The sequence below is a fragment of the Oncorhynchus mykiss genome, chromosome 16 (genome assembly GCF_013265735.2).
Source record: "Oncorhynchus mykiss isolate Arlee chromosome 16, USDA_OmykA_1.1, whole genome shotgun sequence".
Taxonomy (NCBI): domain Eukaryota; kingdom Metazoa; phylum Chordata; class Actinopteri; order Salmoniformes; family Salmonidae; genus Oncorhynchus; species Oncorhynchus mykiss.
In genome coordinates this window covers 46,027,742-46,044,925 of record NC_048580.1, presented here as the reverse complement: position 1 = coordinate 46,044,925, position 17,184 = coordinate 46,027,742, and the positions used below count along the sequence as shown (strand labels likewise).

Genomic DNA, 17,184 nt, shown 5'->3' with positions numbered 1-17,184 from the left:
AGGGGTCTCAAAGGACCATAGGGGGTTGAAAGGGTGTGTGTGTGTGTGTGTGTGTGTGTGTGTGTGTGTGTGTGTGTGTGTGTGTGTGTGTGTGTGTGTGTGTGTGTGTGTGTGTGTGTGTGTGTGTGTGTCAGTCATCAGATCTCATTCCAATTTAACACCTATTGGAGATTCTGGAGCGGTGCATGAGACAGCGTTTTTTTTTAACCACCATCAACAAAACACCACATGAATTTTCTCTTGGAAGGATGGTGTTGCATCCCTCCAATAGAGTGAGTTGACCAATAGAGTTCCAGACACTTGTAGAATCTATGCCAAGGCGCATTGAAGCTGTTCTGGCGGCCCAAAATGCCCTATTAAGACACCTTATGTTGACGTTTCCTCTATTTTGGCAGTTACCTGAGCATCTGTGTCATTATATTCCACAGAATAGTAGGCCAATGCTTTGAGCACTGAGCATATCCTTAAAACTATATATGTATTTTGCTTTGTTCTATTACATTGTTGAGAAGCTTTTTTGTTTTTCAACTCTTTTGAACATACAATACAAGTGGGCCATAAATTGCAGCTGATCCCCCTTGTGACCAATTAATGAATTTGATTTATTTGACCTTTCTTTAACTAGGCAAGTCAGTTAAGAACAAATTCTTATTTTCAATGACAGCCTAGGAACAGTGGGTTAACTGCCTTCTTCAGGGGCAGAACAGCAGCAGATTTTTACCTTGTCAGCTCAGGGATTCAATCTTGCAACCTTTCGGTTACTAGTCCAATGCTCTAACCACTAGGCTACCTGTAGCCCCAACATAAAACTAACATACTTAATGCACTATCATATTGTAGTTCAAAGTATTTATGATGATTTAATGCAGTGACATGCAGTGACATGCAGTGACATGCAGTGACATGCTCGTCTTTCCAATAAATCATTTCTAATTGTCTCATTTGTGTTATAACCTGACTGGGTTGGAGAAACCAACAATTGTTCTATCGTCCTCACTACTTTGCAGCTTCCCAGTAATACCTGCATAGGTAAAGCACTGAGCGTAGATGTCCTTTTAGTCACCTCAGCAACCTAGCTGGCTCTTTGAAATCCCTACAAAAATATGATTTTTATCGCTCCTAGTACTCCAAGTGTTCTTTGACGGAAAAGGCATTATATCATGTACTAATACTTCACAATTCAAAACATGCACTCACCTCATTATAAAAATTTAGTCACCTAAAGATTCTGCTTGCATATTTATTCTGTTTGTTTATTCTTTTCAACTGTATGACTAATTGCTAAGATTAATGTTAATGAGAGTCAGTTGGGATATGAGTAAATTGACTGCAGGTTCTGATTAAAAGGTGTATTATCTATAGAAGCAGAATATTTACAAAAGTTCCTGTGACATTTCAGTTTGTTTGTTGAACTACACTCCTTAGGGCGCAGCGGTCTAAGGCACTGCATCTCAGTGCTAGAGGCGTCACTACAGACAACCTGGTCACTACAGGCAACCCAGCCGTGATTGGGAGTCCCGTAGGGCGGCGCACAATTGTCCCAGCGTTGTCTGGGTTTGGCTGGTGTAGGCAGTCATTGTAAATAAGAATTTGTTCTTAACTGACTTGCCTAGTTAAATAAATAAATATCGATATATATATATATATATATATATATATATATATATATATATATATATATATAAAGGATAAATATCAGCTCTTTGAAATTTTGCTTTGAAATGTCTCTCCATCATGTTGAGAAGTGACACAATTAACTTTGGTGAAATAACTTATTTTCATTCACAGCAAATGTATTTTTTATGATTTGTATAGTAATGCAATAATGCATAATAATCCAACTCCATAGTTTTTCCTTTGTCACTTAACAAATCAGATAACTGAGACCGCTTGGTATCAGGGTCGTTCCACGAAATGAGTACCTTTTGTGTCCCTTTGATATTTTAAGTAGAAATTGTGCAACAATATTGAATGAATAGCCTGTTATATTCAATGAAGTGCGTTTCAATATAGACCACATGGAGAATTCAATAAACTATTTTGACATGTCCGTCCATGCACCCCTCTGTTACTTCCAGGAAGATTTTAACCCACATAACCCCAACATTTCCCCAAGTTTTCACCATTATTGTAAAACCTTTGTTATTTTGTTGCTTTGACAAATTCATTTCTGAAGATTATTATTTATTTAATGTGATTATTCATTCATTTTAAGGTCAACCAATTCAGAACAATCCTTGTCCTGCAATGAAACATTATTGTAGAGTTTATAGTTACGTGATGCCTCAAACCCTATTACGGGGGATTAGTCACTAGTTTACTGGTGCTCTTCCATGACCTCCCTAGGAGGGGTGTGTCTCTTGAGGGGGTTGAATCACTGACGTGATCTTCCTGTCTGGGCTGGGGCCCATCTCGGGTTCGTGCCGTGGGGGAGATCTTTGTGGGCTATACTCAGCCTTGTCTCAGGGCAGTACTGTAAGTTGGTGGTTTGAAGATATCCCTCTAGTGTGTGGGGGCTGTGCTTTGGTAAAGTGGGTGGGTTATAGCCTGCCTGGTTGGCCTTGTCCGGGGTTATTGTCAGACGGGGCCACAGCGTCTCCCTACCCCTCCTGTCTCAGCCTCCAATATTTATGATGTAATAGTTTATCTGTCGCGGGGCTAAGGTCAGTCTGTTATATCTGGAGTATTTCTCCTGTCTTATCCGGTGTCCTGTGTGAATTTAAGTACGCTCGCTCTAATTCTCTTTCTCTCCCTCTCCCTCCCCTCCCGGAGGACCTGAGCCCTGGGACCTTGCCTCAGGACTACCAGGCCTAATGTCTCCTTGCAGTCCTCAGTCCACCTGGTCGTGCTGCTGCTCCAGTTTCAATTGTTCTGCCTGCAGCTATGGAACCCTGACCTGTTCACCGGACGTGCTACCTTGTCCCGGACCTGCTGTTTTGACTCTCTCTGAATGCTCGGCTGACATTTACTCCTGAGGTGCTGACCTGTTGCACCCTCTACAACCACTGTGATTATTATTATTATTATTATTATTATTATTATTATTATTATTATTTGACCCTGCTGGTCATCTATGAACGTTTGAACATCTGGGACATATACTGTTATAATCTCAACCCGGCACAGCCAGAAGAGGACTCGCCACCCCTCAGAGCCTGGTTCCTCTCTAGGTTTCTTCCTAGGTTCCTTCCTTTCTAGGGAGTTTTTCCTAGCCACCGTGCTTCTACATGTGCATTGCTTGCTGTTTGGGGTTTTAGCATGAGTTTCTGTATAGCACTTTGTGAAATCGGCTGCTGTAAAAAGGTCTTTATAGATACATTTGATTGATTACATTCCCCACATACCTTCAAAAGTATTCAGCATTCATAATTGATTTGAAAAACACAATTTCTACCATAATTTCTCGTAATAAAAAAAGTTAAGAGAAAAATCATCCCCTGTCGAACAAATAAAAATGTGATCTTTGGAAAATGTCTCCTATATCTGCCGTGTCTATTACACATGTTGCAATAAAAAAAAATTGCGACATTGCTTTTGTTGAATGAACCCGAGTTAATGGAAACCTGTGCCTACTGGCACGATCAGCAGGCTAGAATGGCGTCTTTTTGTAGGCACTAACTCCACCATGGTTTGTTGGACAAAACCTACGAAGAAAATGAATGGCTTTTTGGTAGGGTTTTTAGATAAATGAAAATAAGGGATGTGTTAAACACAGGTTTAGGAGATTTTATACGTTTTGTTCTATGAGATAATCTTCATCAGCTAACATCACTTTTTGTGAATTTTGAAGAATTTATGTTAAAATATTTTAAAAAACAAATCCCATAAAGGCTTCATAATGGTTATGTTAATTGACTGCTAGTGCCTCATAGAACAACACGTATAAAATATCATAAACCTGTGTTAACCTCAGACCTTATTTTTAGCATTTATTCAGAAACCCTATTCTTTCCCATTCATTTTTCCCATAGGGATGGATGAACGAACCAGAAGTAACTAATTTCTGGGTTTTAGGACTACAAGCAAATATTTTTAATAACTGACACAAGATTAACGACAGGCTCTGGTCACAATGGGAACAAATTAATCATAGTGGCCGGGACAAGCAAAAAGGTTGGAAGAGTCAAGCACGAGCTAGTGAGATCCTATTGGTGTGATCTAGCATTTATTTGCATATTTCCGTTAGAGAACGCCTACTGTAAAGTGCGCGTGTGCAAAAACTAAATTCTCCCTCACACTCCTAAACAACGCAACTTTTTTTCAACTTTGGAAAAGTGTAAAGTCTACAAAACGCAGTCCACTCTGTTTACTACAATTTGTAATTTTGGCAACAAAACTGTGTGGAGATCAAATGTTTCTTCAATGAGAAAATGTGCACAATGTCGTGCAAAATCCATCTTCTCGCATGCTGGCCACTGGGCTTCCTCTCATCACCATATTTGGTAACGAGTGGAAACGCCAACTGGTTGATTAACATTTGCACAGCCTGTAAAATATCTGGCTCATTGTGCTACAAACTGGCGACACAGATAGAACAATGATCCAGATATTTCACCAGATGTATAAGTGTGAAGCATCCGGTTGGCGTTTCCACTCACTACCAAATATGGTGATGAGAGGAAGCCGAGTGCCCGACATTAATGTTAATTTTCTCATCAATGAAACGTTGAATCTCAATACAGTTTTCTGTCCCAAAACTACAATATGTTACGAACAGAGTTGTGTAGATTTTACCCTTTGCCAGGGCGAATTTAGTTATTGAACACGAGAACTTCACAGAGTAGGCGTTACCTAACGGAAACATGAAAATATGCTAGAACGCGCCAATAGAATATCGCTAGCTCGTGCTTGACTCCGCCCCTCCTTGTTTGTTATGTTCACTGTGACTAATCTGTTCCCATTGGAAACGGTGATATCCTGGGTTACGACAATGGTGTTGGCGAATGGAAAGCTGCATGCGCCACTACGCATGAGTTTACACCACTTCCTCGTTTACAAAACCGTACGGCTCCAACTAAATTACACATTTCGATTGTTAAGGAGTGGGTGCAGTGGAAACCACACATGTTTACCTATCAGACAGTTGAACATCTCTCGTAATAGAATGGACAGTGAGAAGAACATTGAAAATAGGTCCATTCACTCGGACAACGTCGAGGAAGTTCATAACGTGCCAATGGAAGTTATCATACGACCAATCCCTCCTCTACTAGATGAGTCCAAAGTTCAGAGCCTTATGGGTACAATCCAGGTAAAAATGTGTCCTAGTTCTGCCAAGATCAAACCATAGAGTTCAGATAAGTGCTGATGTTAAAACAGATTGCAGCAAGAACATTGTGAAGATTATCTTGTTGATTGGGAAACATCTGACAGTATTTGTAAGCCTTAAACCCTCTAGGGGGAATTACATTTTTTCCATGTTTAATGTATCAAAAGCAGGTTAGCGTTTTTCGTCATGAATCTTGTTCTGGAAGCAGCTCTGCAGATTGCCTGACAATCAGACTGATACCTCTGGTTCACGGTCTGAGATTATTAATGCCATTAATTTGTTTGGTCATTTTCACCAGACAAGCAAGAGTGCTGAATAAAATCGTATTTTAACTTACTTTAAGGTTGTCTGTGTGGTTGGTCTTATTGCAGGTAAGAATGTGCGACAATATCCTCACTTATTATTTTTCCTCATAGGAATCTACAGACATCAGCATTGTTCCTCCTATTGATATACTCTGGATCAAGGGCAGGGAAGGAGGGAATTACTACTACTCCTTTGGAGGCTGTCACCGGTTTGAGGCATACAAACGGTTGAAAATGAACACCATTCCAGCAAAGATCTTCAAATCAAATGTTGCAGACCTACGCACTTACTTGGGCTCTTCAACCCCAGACCTACATTGAAGTTGGGGCGGTAGGGTAGCCTAGCGGTTAGAGTGTTGTACTAGTAACAAAAAGGTTGCAAGTTCAAATCCCTGAGCTGACAAGGTACAAATCTGTCGTTCTGCCCCTGAACAAGGCAGTTGAAAATAAGAATTTGTTCCTAGTGAAATAAAGGTAAAAAAAAATGTTTAATTAACTGAGGACTGTTTTTGAGTCATAGTCAGTATGGGGACTGTAGATGTGGGTATACTCTACACGGAGTGTACAAAACATTAGGAACACCTGCTCTTTCCATGAGACAGACTGACCAGGTGAAAGCTATGATCCCTTATTGATGTCACTTGTTAAATCCACTTCAATCAGTGCAGATGAAGAGGAGGAGACAGATTAAAGAAGTATTTTTAAGCCTTGAGACAATTGAGACATGGGTTGTGTATGTGTGCCATTTAGAGCGTGAATGGGCAAAACAAAATATTTAAGTGGTAGTAGATGCCTGGTGCACCAACTTGAGTGTGTCAAGAACTGCAACGCTGCTGTTTTTTTTTTACGCTCAACAGTTTCCAGTGTGTATCAAGAATGGTCCACCACCCAAAGGACATCCAGCTAACTTGACACAACTGTGAGAAGCATTGGCATTAATATGGGCCAACATCCCTGTGGAATGCTTTTGACACCTTGTAGAGTCCATGCCCTGACGAATTAAGGCTGTTCTGAGTAGAAAAGGGGAGTCAATATTAGGGATGTGTTCCTAATGTTTTGTACACTCAGTGTATTGGGATCAGGGGTTTCAGTCATAATTGTTTGTAAGTACTGGCCAGCAGGTGGAGATGTGACTGTTTTATATCATGCCATTAAATTAATTTCCCTCATGTATCACTTTAGACGCCGAAAGCTGGAACATTATATTTCCACACACAAATAGCCCCAATTATACATCATGTATAGAATTAAAAAAAAGATTCATGAAGAGATTAACTTAATTTGAAGTTGTAAACTTGCTTGTATTCTATTCTGGCTGGTGTTTCTATCTGCAATGTAAATGTTAAGTTAAATGATTATGATGCAATTAAAGACAGTGTAAAGTCAACAACAAGACATAAATAATTTATTGAAGTCAATGGAAGATTTGAACGAAAACCTGAGTTAACCACACAAATCTAAAGTCAGAATATGGCCCTGCGTCTCCATTAGTCCGTGATATGAGCTCATGGACAGGATGACAAGAAGATGTCAAGGGTCAGATTCCATAAGAACAGAGTGCCTCCAAGCTCCAGACTTACTGAAAAAATAGTTTTTTTAAAAACAGGATTAACTCGCGCCACACTACAGGATGCTATTTTGAGGTATGCATGCCCCCTTCCTCTCTGTGGCTGGCCATTGGTCTTACCCAGCCAACCAAAGTCTGTAAAAAGGACGCCTTTTGTTAACCTCGTAACCTCCTCTAGGTTGTGTTTGCCATAGTGGGCGAGGGATGAGGAGTATTTTTAGCTTTCTCAGGGGATGTGTGGCCGAAGGTGAATTCATAAGGAAGAAAACCTTCACAACAAGGCCCCATTTTTCTTTTGCTCTTTGATTTCTAAATATGTCTTGACATATTTCTGTCTAATGGGGTCATTTCTGGATGTTATTTATGTCCATTTAGGGGCAATAGTTCTGTATATCTCTAGAGAAAAAAGTTCAGTATAGTCTCTTCAAGAACAAAGAAGTGCATCACTTTGGTATGCAGGTTTATGTACAGTTGAAGTCGGAAGTTTGCCAAATACATTTAAACTCAGTTTTTCACAATTCCTGACATTTAATCCCAGTAAAAATGACCTGTCTTTGGCCAGTTAGGATCACCAGTTTATTTTAAGAATGTGAAATGTCAGAATAATAGTAGAGAGAATAATTTATTTAAGCTTTTATTTCTTTCATCACATTCCCAGTGGGTCAGAAGTTTACATAGACTCAATTGGTATTTGGTAGCATTGCCTTTAAATTGTTTAACTTGTGTCAAACGTTTCAGGTAGCCTTCCATAAGCTTCCCACAATAAGTTGGATGAATTTTGGCCCATTCCTCCTGACAGAGCTGGTGTAACTGAGTCAGTTTTGTAGTCCTCCTTACTCGCACACACTTTTTCAGTTCTGCCCACACATTTTCAATAGGATTGAGGTCAGGGCTTTGTGATGGCCACTCCAATACCTTGACTTTGTTGTCCTTAAGCCATTTTGCCACAACTCTGTAAGTATGCTTGGGGTCTTTGTCCATTTGGAAGACCCATTTGCGACCAAGCTTTAACTTCCTGATTGATGTCTTGAGATGTTGCTTCAATATATCCACCTAATTTTACTTAATCATGATGCCATCTATTTTGTGAAGTGCACCAGTCCCTCCTGCAGCAAAGCACCCCCACAACATGATGCTGTCACCCCCGTGCTTCACGGTTGGGATGGTGTTCTTCGGCTTGCAAGCCTCGCCCTTTTTCCTCCAAACATAACAATGGTCATTATGGCCAAACAGTTATATTTTTTGTTTCATCAGACCAGAGAACATTTCTCCAAGAAGTACCATCGAAATCAAATCAAATGTATTTACAGTGCCTTGCGAAAGTATTCGGCCCCCTTGAACTTTGCGACCTTTTGCCACATTTCAGGCTTCAAACATAAAGATATAAAACTGTATTTTTTTGTGAAGAGTCAACAACAAGTGGGACACAATCATGAAGTGGAATGACATTTATTGGATATTTCAAACTTTTTTAACAAATCAAAAACTGAAAAATTGGGCGTGCAAAATTATTCAGCCCCTTTACTTTCAGTGCAGCAAACTCTCTCCAGAAGTTCAGTGAGGATCTCTGAATGATCCAATGTTGACCTAAATGACTAATGAGGATAAATACAATCCACCTGTGTGTAATCAAGTCTCCGTATAAATGCACCTGCACTGTGATAGTCTCAGAGGTCCGTTAAAAGCGCAGAGAGCATCATGAAGAACAAGGAACACACCAGGCAGGTCCGAGATACTGTTGTGAAGAAGTTTAAAGCCGGATTTGGATACAAAAAGATTTCCCAAGCTTTAAACATCCCAAGGAGCACTGTGCAAGCGAAAATATTGAAATGGAAGGAGTATCAGACCACTGCAAATCTACCAATACCTGGCCGTCCCTCTAAACTTTCAGCTCATACAAGGAGAAGACTGATCAGAGATGCAGCCAAGAGGCCCATGATCACTCTGGATGAACTGCAGAGATCTACAGCTGAGGTGGGAGACTCTGTCCATAGGATAACAATCAGTCGTATATTGCACAAATCTGGCCTTTATGGAAGAGTGGCAAGAAGAAAGCCATTTCTTAAAGATATCCATAAAAAGTGTCGTTTAAAGTTTGCCACAAGCCACCTGGGAGACACACCAAACATGTGGAAGAAGGTGCTCTGGTCAGATGAAACCAAAATTGAACTTTTTGGCAACAATGCATGACATTATGTTTGGTGTAAAAGCAACACAGCTCATCACCCTGAACACACCATCCCCACTGTCAAACATGGTGGTGGCAGCATCATGGCTTGGGCCTGCTTTTCTTCAGCAGGGACAGGGAAGATGGTTAAAATTGATGGGAAGATGGATGGAGCCAAATACAGGACCATTCTGGAAGAAAACCTGATGGAGTCTGCAAAATACCTGAGACTGGGACGGAGATTTGTCTTCCAACAAGACAATGATCCAAAACATAAAGCAAAATCTACAATGGAATGGTTCAAAAATAAACATATCCAGGTGTTAGAATGGCCAAGTCAAAGTCCAAACCTGAATCAAATCGAGAATCTGTGGAAAGAACTGAAAACTGCTGTTCCTAAATGCTCTCCATCCAACCTCACTGAGCTCGAGCTGTTTTGCAAGGAGGAATGAGAAAAAATGTCAGTCTCTCGATGTGCAAAACTGATAGAGACATACCCCAAGCGACTTACAGCTGTAATCGCAGCAAAAGGTGGTGCTACAAAGTATTAACTTAAGGGGGCTGAATAATTTTGCACGCCCAATTTTTCAGTTTTTGATTTGTTAAAAAAGTTTGAAATGTCCAATAAATGTCATTCCACTTCATGATTGTGTCCCACTTGTTGTTGATTCTTCACAAAAAAATACAGTTGTATATCTTTATGTTTGAAGCCTGAAATGTGGCAAAAGGTCGCAAAGTTCAAGGGGGCCGAATACTTTCGCAAGGCACTGTATATAGCCCTTCGTACATCAGCTGATATCTCAAAGTGCTGTACAGAAACCCAGCCTAAAACCCCAAACAGCAAGCAATGCAGGTGTAGAAGGACGGTGGCTAGGAAAAAATAAAAAATAATAAAACACCAAGATAAGGGTCTCCATCCATATCTCTAGTCTTTGCAAGCTCAGACCTGCCTCTTCGCCTCCCTCTGCAGCCATGGAGGAAGTGAAGGGAGACTGGGGGCAGCTTTTGCTGAATAGATCTAAAGGACTAAATTTCTCCAAATAATCGTCGCGTGTGAGACGATTTCCTGTTGCTCCCTCACTGCCTGGAAGTAACCATATCCTCACAGGGTTCTTGACACGCAAAATCCTTGTTCATAATTTTTTTCCTTAACGTCCATGGCCTTTAGAGATTGCACCTGTTACTTTAGGGGGTTCATTCCATGGGTGCTAGATGCTGTATCTTTGAGGTTTTATAAACGATATGTGGATCAGGTGGAAAGTTGAAGGAAGTGTTTATGTAGAGAAAGTGTGGTCCCATTCTTTCTCATTCTTGCTCTAAATAGCCAACAATACATTTTGAATTAGTAATCTCTAGTAATGCAGTGGTTCATGTGTTCTATGATAACTTCTTGATCACTGGTGGGTCTGCAACATGATCCATTCCAGTTGTGAAATAAAAAAAGTTCCTCTAAGAACCGTGTAATTTCTCCTTTCCTCCTTGTACCCAACTCCAAACAGGAGTCTTTAATTGCTCTTCTTGATCCTTATTGCCTTGCAGAGTGAGTCTCAATAAAACAGGTGATCAGTGACCTCCGGACGGTAAACCAGCTCACCCATTTGTTCCACTTAGGGAGGGATTACGTCCAAGTCCTTTTGAGGCCTGAGCTGTGTCCTAAATGGCGCCCTATTTCCTATAGGTCTATAGTGCACTCCGTTTGACCAGGGCCCATAGGGCTGTGGTCAAAAGGAGTGCACTATATAGGGAATAGGGTGCCATTTGGATGTAGCCCTGTTTGTTCGGCTGAGGGGTTATGCCTCTCCAGGGCTCCCTATCAGGAATTCCTTCCGACTGCTGGCCACCACAGGCGTGTAATTCATGCCAGACCAGTGTTTCCAATGCCTTCTTGACCGCATTGCAAACTCATGTATAATTCTGCCTTGACTAGAACATTAGACTGATTTTAAACTACAAATGTCAACTGATTTTTTTAACTGTGGTTGTAGGGTATTTACAGTTTAAGATAAGTCACATCTCTATCTTAAAACATATAGTAAGTAGTTGGTCTCTTCTGTAGTCAATACTTACATTTCTATGCCCACTCCATAGTATTGCTTTATCTCCAAAAACAACAACAATGTTGAGATCCTACACTACACATGAATGGGCTTTTGTCCATCTTTAGTTGGTTCCTACGCCTGACCCTTTTTATAGAGTTCAGTGAGACGTAGTGAGGGATGCTCTCTGAAATATATATTTTTGACAGTTTGAGGTTACCTCCTTTCTGACTCTACGCTGCTTCTCAGTTCCCATGTTATTCCCCGGCTGAATAACAGGGGCCTCTGCAGGTGGTGAAACCAATGAGCTGTCACCTCACCACCATGGATAAATGGGAACACTTCCTCCGGATGGACATTAAGAGCCTTGAGAAATCCTGTGAAAAATGTGTGTTGTTCATAAGCATCTCTTAACCAACCCACATGCTGACAATTAAGGCATATTTCAAACACCTCACTATTTTTGTCAATTACCGCGGATTATTTCCATGGATAATAAATTACTCTATTAATTAGTGCTCCCTGTACAATTCCCTGCTTCAATTCTCTTTAGGAAGAAGAGTGTATTTACAGAATGGTATACAGCATATTATATATATTTTTTTACAAACTTATTTTGGGTCAATGGAGGGACTTTGTAGAGGCATTCTGTGCCACTTGGCTTGATGAGGTCATAGTAAAGTAAGAACGTATTTCGTGTCATTGTACTTGTCGTGCCCTGTCCTTAAAATAACACTTAAAATGGTCTCAGTCAGTGCTTCTTTATAGTGGGTTTGAATGTCTGGTGGATCAGCATTGTTGATGCAGCTGAGGCACATATCAGTGGTTTGATGTGTCGGTTGGCAGACAGGAGGTGGTGGGGACATGTTTGTGAAAGCTGCCCTGGTGACTGGTGGCTGTTTTAAAGTCAGGGTTTCTAGGCTAGCACCCATTTGCCTCAGTCCTCACTTTGTTTTGTCAAAGGTGGCCCCAGAAAGTGGACGGGTGTCCCTGGTTCACCCCTGGACGGTCAGTCGGACATCTGCTCAACGTTTATTTACTCAACACTTCACTTTCTCCCACCGCCCAAGAAAACCCTCTCAGCATGGGGTGAGGGTATGTTAGCTACTGAGGGAGATGGGGTTTAGGAAAGAAATCACTTTTTTTTTTTTTTTAAGTTCACCAAGAAAGAATCAAATTTTGTCCTTGATACAGACTATACCTATTTTTATGAATAATGTTTTATTAACTGTTTACATGTTTTTTTAAATTAATTGTTCGTTCGTGACAGATTATTTATATTGTGTTAGCAAATTTTGAGGCTCAAATTTGAAGGGTTTGGGCGGGGGTTCTCTTCGACATAAGACAGACCTCTCCACCTCACTGACTACAGCTTATTCCACTGGGCCTACAGGAGCTGTTTGTGACAGTGAGAAAACAAACCTCAGTGGATGACAGGACCATAAACTTCAGACAAACATGCCAGTCACGCAGGACCACGTTCCCTCTCTCTTCTCTCTTCAAAAATGTGTAAACCTCTCTTAACTATCTCAGCTCAAAATAATCAATGGAGAAAAGTAAGTATTCAATAAATATAAATAGCCTAGATTAAATTGTGTGATTATCGTTTTGATGATAGCTAAATTATGGGTTTAGTGCTGCACATTTTGGGAAGCACCGAAGTGAAAGGTCACACAATGAATCAAATCAAATGTAATTTGTTCCATGCGCTGAATACAACTGGTGTAGACTTTACCGTGAAATGCTTGCTTACAAGCCTTTCCCAACCAGGCAGTTTAAAAATAATAATACAAATTAAAGTAAAATAGTTACACAAGAGGAATCTCTTAACCATCTACACATAATACCCTATAATGACAAAGTGAAATCAGGTTTTTAGAAATGTTAGCAAATCTATTCAAAATAAAATACCGAAATGTCTCATTTACATAAGTATTCACAACCCTGAATGTTAGAATCACCTTTGGCATCGAGTACAGCTGTGAGTCTTTCTGGGTAAGTCTCTAAGAGCTCTGCACACCAGGAGTCTACAATATTTGTAACTTTTTATTTTATGAATTCTTCAAGCTCTGTCAATTTGGTTGTTGATCATTGCTAGACAGCCATTTTCAAGTATTGCCGTAGATTTTCAAGCCGATTTAAGTCAAAACTGTAACTAGGCCACTCAGGAACATTCAATGTTCACTTGGAAACCAACTCCAGTGTATATTTGTCCTTGTGTTTTAGGTTGTCCTGCTGAAGGATAATTTATCTCCCAGTATCTGTTGGAAAGCAGACTGAACCAGATTTTCCTCTAGGATTTTTCTTATGCTTAGCTGTGCTTAGCTGCATACCCATAACATAATGCAGCCGCCACCATGCTTGAAAATATGAAGAGTGGTACTCAGTGTTGTGTTAGATTTTCCCCAAACATATCACTTTGTATTCAGGACATGAAGTTAATTTCTTTGATACATTCTTTGCAGTTTTACTTTAGTGTCTTATTGCAAACAGGAAGCATGTTTTGGAATATTTTTTATTCCATACAGGCTTCCTTCTTTTTACTCTGTCATTTAGGTTACTATTGTGGAGTAACTACAATGTTGTTGATCCATCCTCAGTTTTCTTCTATCACAGCCATTAAACTTCAAGTGTTTTAAAGTCACCATTGGACTCGTTGAATTCCCTGAGTGGTTTCCTTTCTCTCCGGCAACTGACTTAGGAAGAATGCCTGTATCTTTGTAGTGACTGGCTATATTGATAGACCATCCAAAACTGTAGAACATTTTGAGGATCCGAGGGCCCAAACCAAATATTTTCAGCCTCCTGAGGGGGAAAAGGTCCTGCCGTGCCCTCTTCATGACTGTGCGGGTGTGTGTGGACCATGTTAAGTCTTTAGTGATGTGCACGCCAAGGAACTTGAAGCTCTCGACCCACTCCACAACAGCCCCGTCAATGTGGATGGGGACATGCTCTCCCCTCTTTCTTCTATAATCTATCATCTACTCTGTAGTCTTACTGAAGTTGAGGGAGAGTTTGTTGTCCTGGCAACACATTGCTAAGTCTCTGATCTCCTCCCTGTAGACTGACTCATCGCCGTCGGTGATCAGGCATAGCACCGTCATGTCGTCAGCAAACTTGATGATGGTGTTGGAGTCGTGCGTGGCCACACAGTCATGGGTGGACAGGGAGGACAGGAGGGGACTAAGCACACACCCCTGAGGGGCCCCCTTATTGAGGGTCAGCGTGGTGGTGTTGTTGCCTACCCTCGCCACCTTGGACCTGCCTGTTAGGAAGTCCAGGGTCCAGTTGCAGATGGAGGGGTTCAGTCCCAGGGTCCCTAGCTTGGTGATGAGCTTGGAGGGAACTGTGGTGTTGAACACTGAGCTGTTGTCTATGAGCATTTTTACATAGTTATTACCCCTCTTATCCAGTTGAGAGAGGGCAGTGTTGGGGCGGTCTGCAAATTGGAGTGGGTCTAGGGTGTCTGGGATGATGGTGTTAATGTGTGTAATGACCAACCTTTCTATGCCCACTTCATAGTATTTTAGATGCAAGTGCTACAGGGCAATAGTAATTTAAGCAGGTTACCTTGGCGCTCTTGGGAACATGGACAATGGTGGTCAGGTTGAAACATGTTGGGATTACAGACTGGGACAAGGACAGATTGATGATGTCTGTGAAGACACCTGACAGCTGGTCTGCGCATGCTTTGAGAACGTGCCCTGGTATTCCGTCTGACCCGGTGGCCTTGTGATTGTTAACCTGTTTAAACGTTTTGCTCACATCGGACAGGGAGAGCGAGATCACACAGTCATCCATAAAAACACGGGCTTTCATGCAAGGCACAGTGTTATATTCCCCGAAGAGAGCATAAAAGGCATTTAGCTCGTTTGGGAGTTCTGCATCGCTGGACAACTCATGGCTGGGTTTCCCTTTGTTTCCCCCGTTATCGTCTGCAAGCCCTGCCACATACGATGAGCGTCAGAGCCGGTGTAATAGGATTCAGCCTTCCTCCTATATTGTCCTTTTGCATGTTTGATGTCTCGTCAGAGGTCGTAGCGGGCTTTCTTGTATGTATCCATGTCTGTCTTTCGTTCATTGTAAGCGGTAACTCTAGCCTTTAGCCCAGTTCGGATATTGCCTGTAATCCATGGTTTTTGATTTGGATACGCTCTTATAGTCACTGTGGGGAAAACATTGTCTATGCACGTATTGATGAAGCCTGTGACTGTTATGGTAAACTCCTCAATGCTATCGAATGAATCCCAGAACATATCACAGTCTGAACTAGCAAAGCAGTCTTGTAGCCTTGTCTTGTAGCTTCTTCCGACCACTTCTGTATTGAGCACATCACAGGTACTTAATGTTTGAACTTTTGTTTGTAAACAGGAAGCAGAAGAATGGAGTCAAGGTCAGATTTGCCAAAGGGAGGATGAGGGAGGGCATTGTTTGCGTTTCTGTGGGTAGAATTAAAGTGGTCTAAAGTTTTAGAAGTCCTAGGGGCGCAGGAGACGTGTTGGTAAAAGTGAGGTAGGACGGTTTTAAGTCTTCCCGTGTTAAAGTCTTAACCCACCGGAAACGCTGCCTCTCGGTGAACGGTTTCTTGTTTTTTTTTATGGCCCCATACAGTTTGTTGAGTGTCAGAGTGGTATTGACTTGTGGGGCGATGTAGACAGCTGTGATAATTACGAATGCGAACTCTCTTGGTAGATAAAATGGTCTGCAGCTTACCATGAGGTATTCTACATCAGGTGAGCAAAAGCTCGAGATCTCCTTCACACTTGAAGCAGAACACCAGTTGTTATTTATGAAAAAACACACTCCACCTCTTTTTGACTACCCCGAAGCCGGCGTCTGATCCTGCGGCTGCATGGAGAATCCACTGAGTACTACGTGCATAGCGTCATCATTCAGCCACGTTTCAGTAAGACATAATATTGCTGCTTTTCAAGTCTCTCTGATAGGAGACTAGAACGAAGCTCATCCATCTTATTCTCGAGTGACTGAACATTTGCCAATAGAACGGAGAGGAGCGCCGTTCAGTTTTCTCTTTGCCTAAATTTCACTAGGACTCCACCTCATCTCCGGCGTCTACACCTGCAGCGTTTTGGTAGCCCATAGAACAAATAATAGGATCCAGTATGAACAGTGGAACAGCTGATTTGGAGTTGAAGACGTATTTGAATTCAAAATTGAGGTGAAACTGGCGATCTGATGTCCAGAAGAGCTTGGCGGTCAAATGTGATAATCATATGAACTTTCTGTACAAAAAAAGTAAAGATAAACAAGATAAAAGTCACTATATGGCAAGGTTGGAACTCATAAGATGTTGACCTTCTCAGTCAGTGCCATCTTTATTGTCCTCATTTTAAACAATTAATTAGGCCTATAAGGGTTCATTAGTGATCTATCAAATACATATACTTTTTTTTTTTTTTACTGTTGACAACATATAAACCGTTTACAGCCACCTTTAAATTGTACCTTAATGTAAAGGGTTACCAAAAGAAATTGTACTTTTAAACTGTGATATGCATAATAATAATACATTTACCATGCATGACTATAACAACCTTATTGTATTAAAATATTAATTGCCAGGCTACTTATTATTGACAATAATAAATGGTATTACTATCATTACAGACCTATTAATTATATTATTATTAAACACTTTAAAATCCAATTAAAACCAATTAAATAGACAATACAGGCAATTGAAAAATAAGATGATGAAAAATAGATCGTATTTACTGTAGTAGTCTGCAATAGGCTGGTTATAGGGCCTACATCTCGATTGGAGGCTGAACATTCCATGCACTGAACAACTCCTCCCATCCAACTATAAGAGCTATGTG

At 40.9% G+C, this 17,184-nt stretch overlaps 1 protein-coding gene across 1 annotated transcript; it reads left to right on the top strand.

The window, feature by feature from the left end:
• Positions 1 to 4,891: 4,891 nt before the first annotated feature.
• srxn1 (sulfiredoxin 1 homolog (S. cerevisiae)) lies at positions 4,892 to 6,964 on the top strand. Its single transcript, XM_021566164.2, has 2 exons — positions 4,892 to 5,251; positions 5,686 to 6,964. The coding sequence occupies exons 1-2, from the start codon at positions 4,931 to 4,933 to the stop codon at positions 5,893 to 5,895; spliced, it is 531 nt and encodes a 176-aa protein (XP_021421839.2). The 5' UTR covers positions 4,892 to 4,930; the 3' UTR covers positions 5,896 to 6,964.
• The last annotated feature ends 10,220 nt before the right edge of the window (positions 6,965 to 17,184 follow it).

Coding starts and splice junctions, on each gene's coding strand:
- srxn1 (XM_021566164.2), top strand. CDS start 4,931: ATGGTGTTGGCGAATGGAAAGCTGCATGCGCCACTACGCATGAGTTTA. Junction 5,252..5,685: donor GCCTTATGGGTACAATCCAG/GTAAAAATGTGT, acceptor TTTTCCTCATAG/GAATCTACAGACATCAGCAT.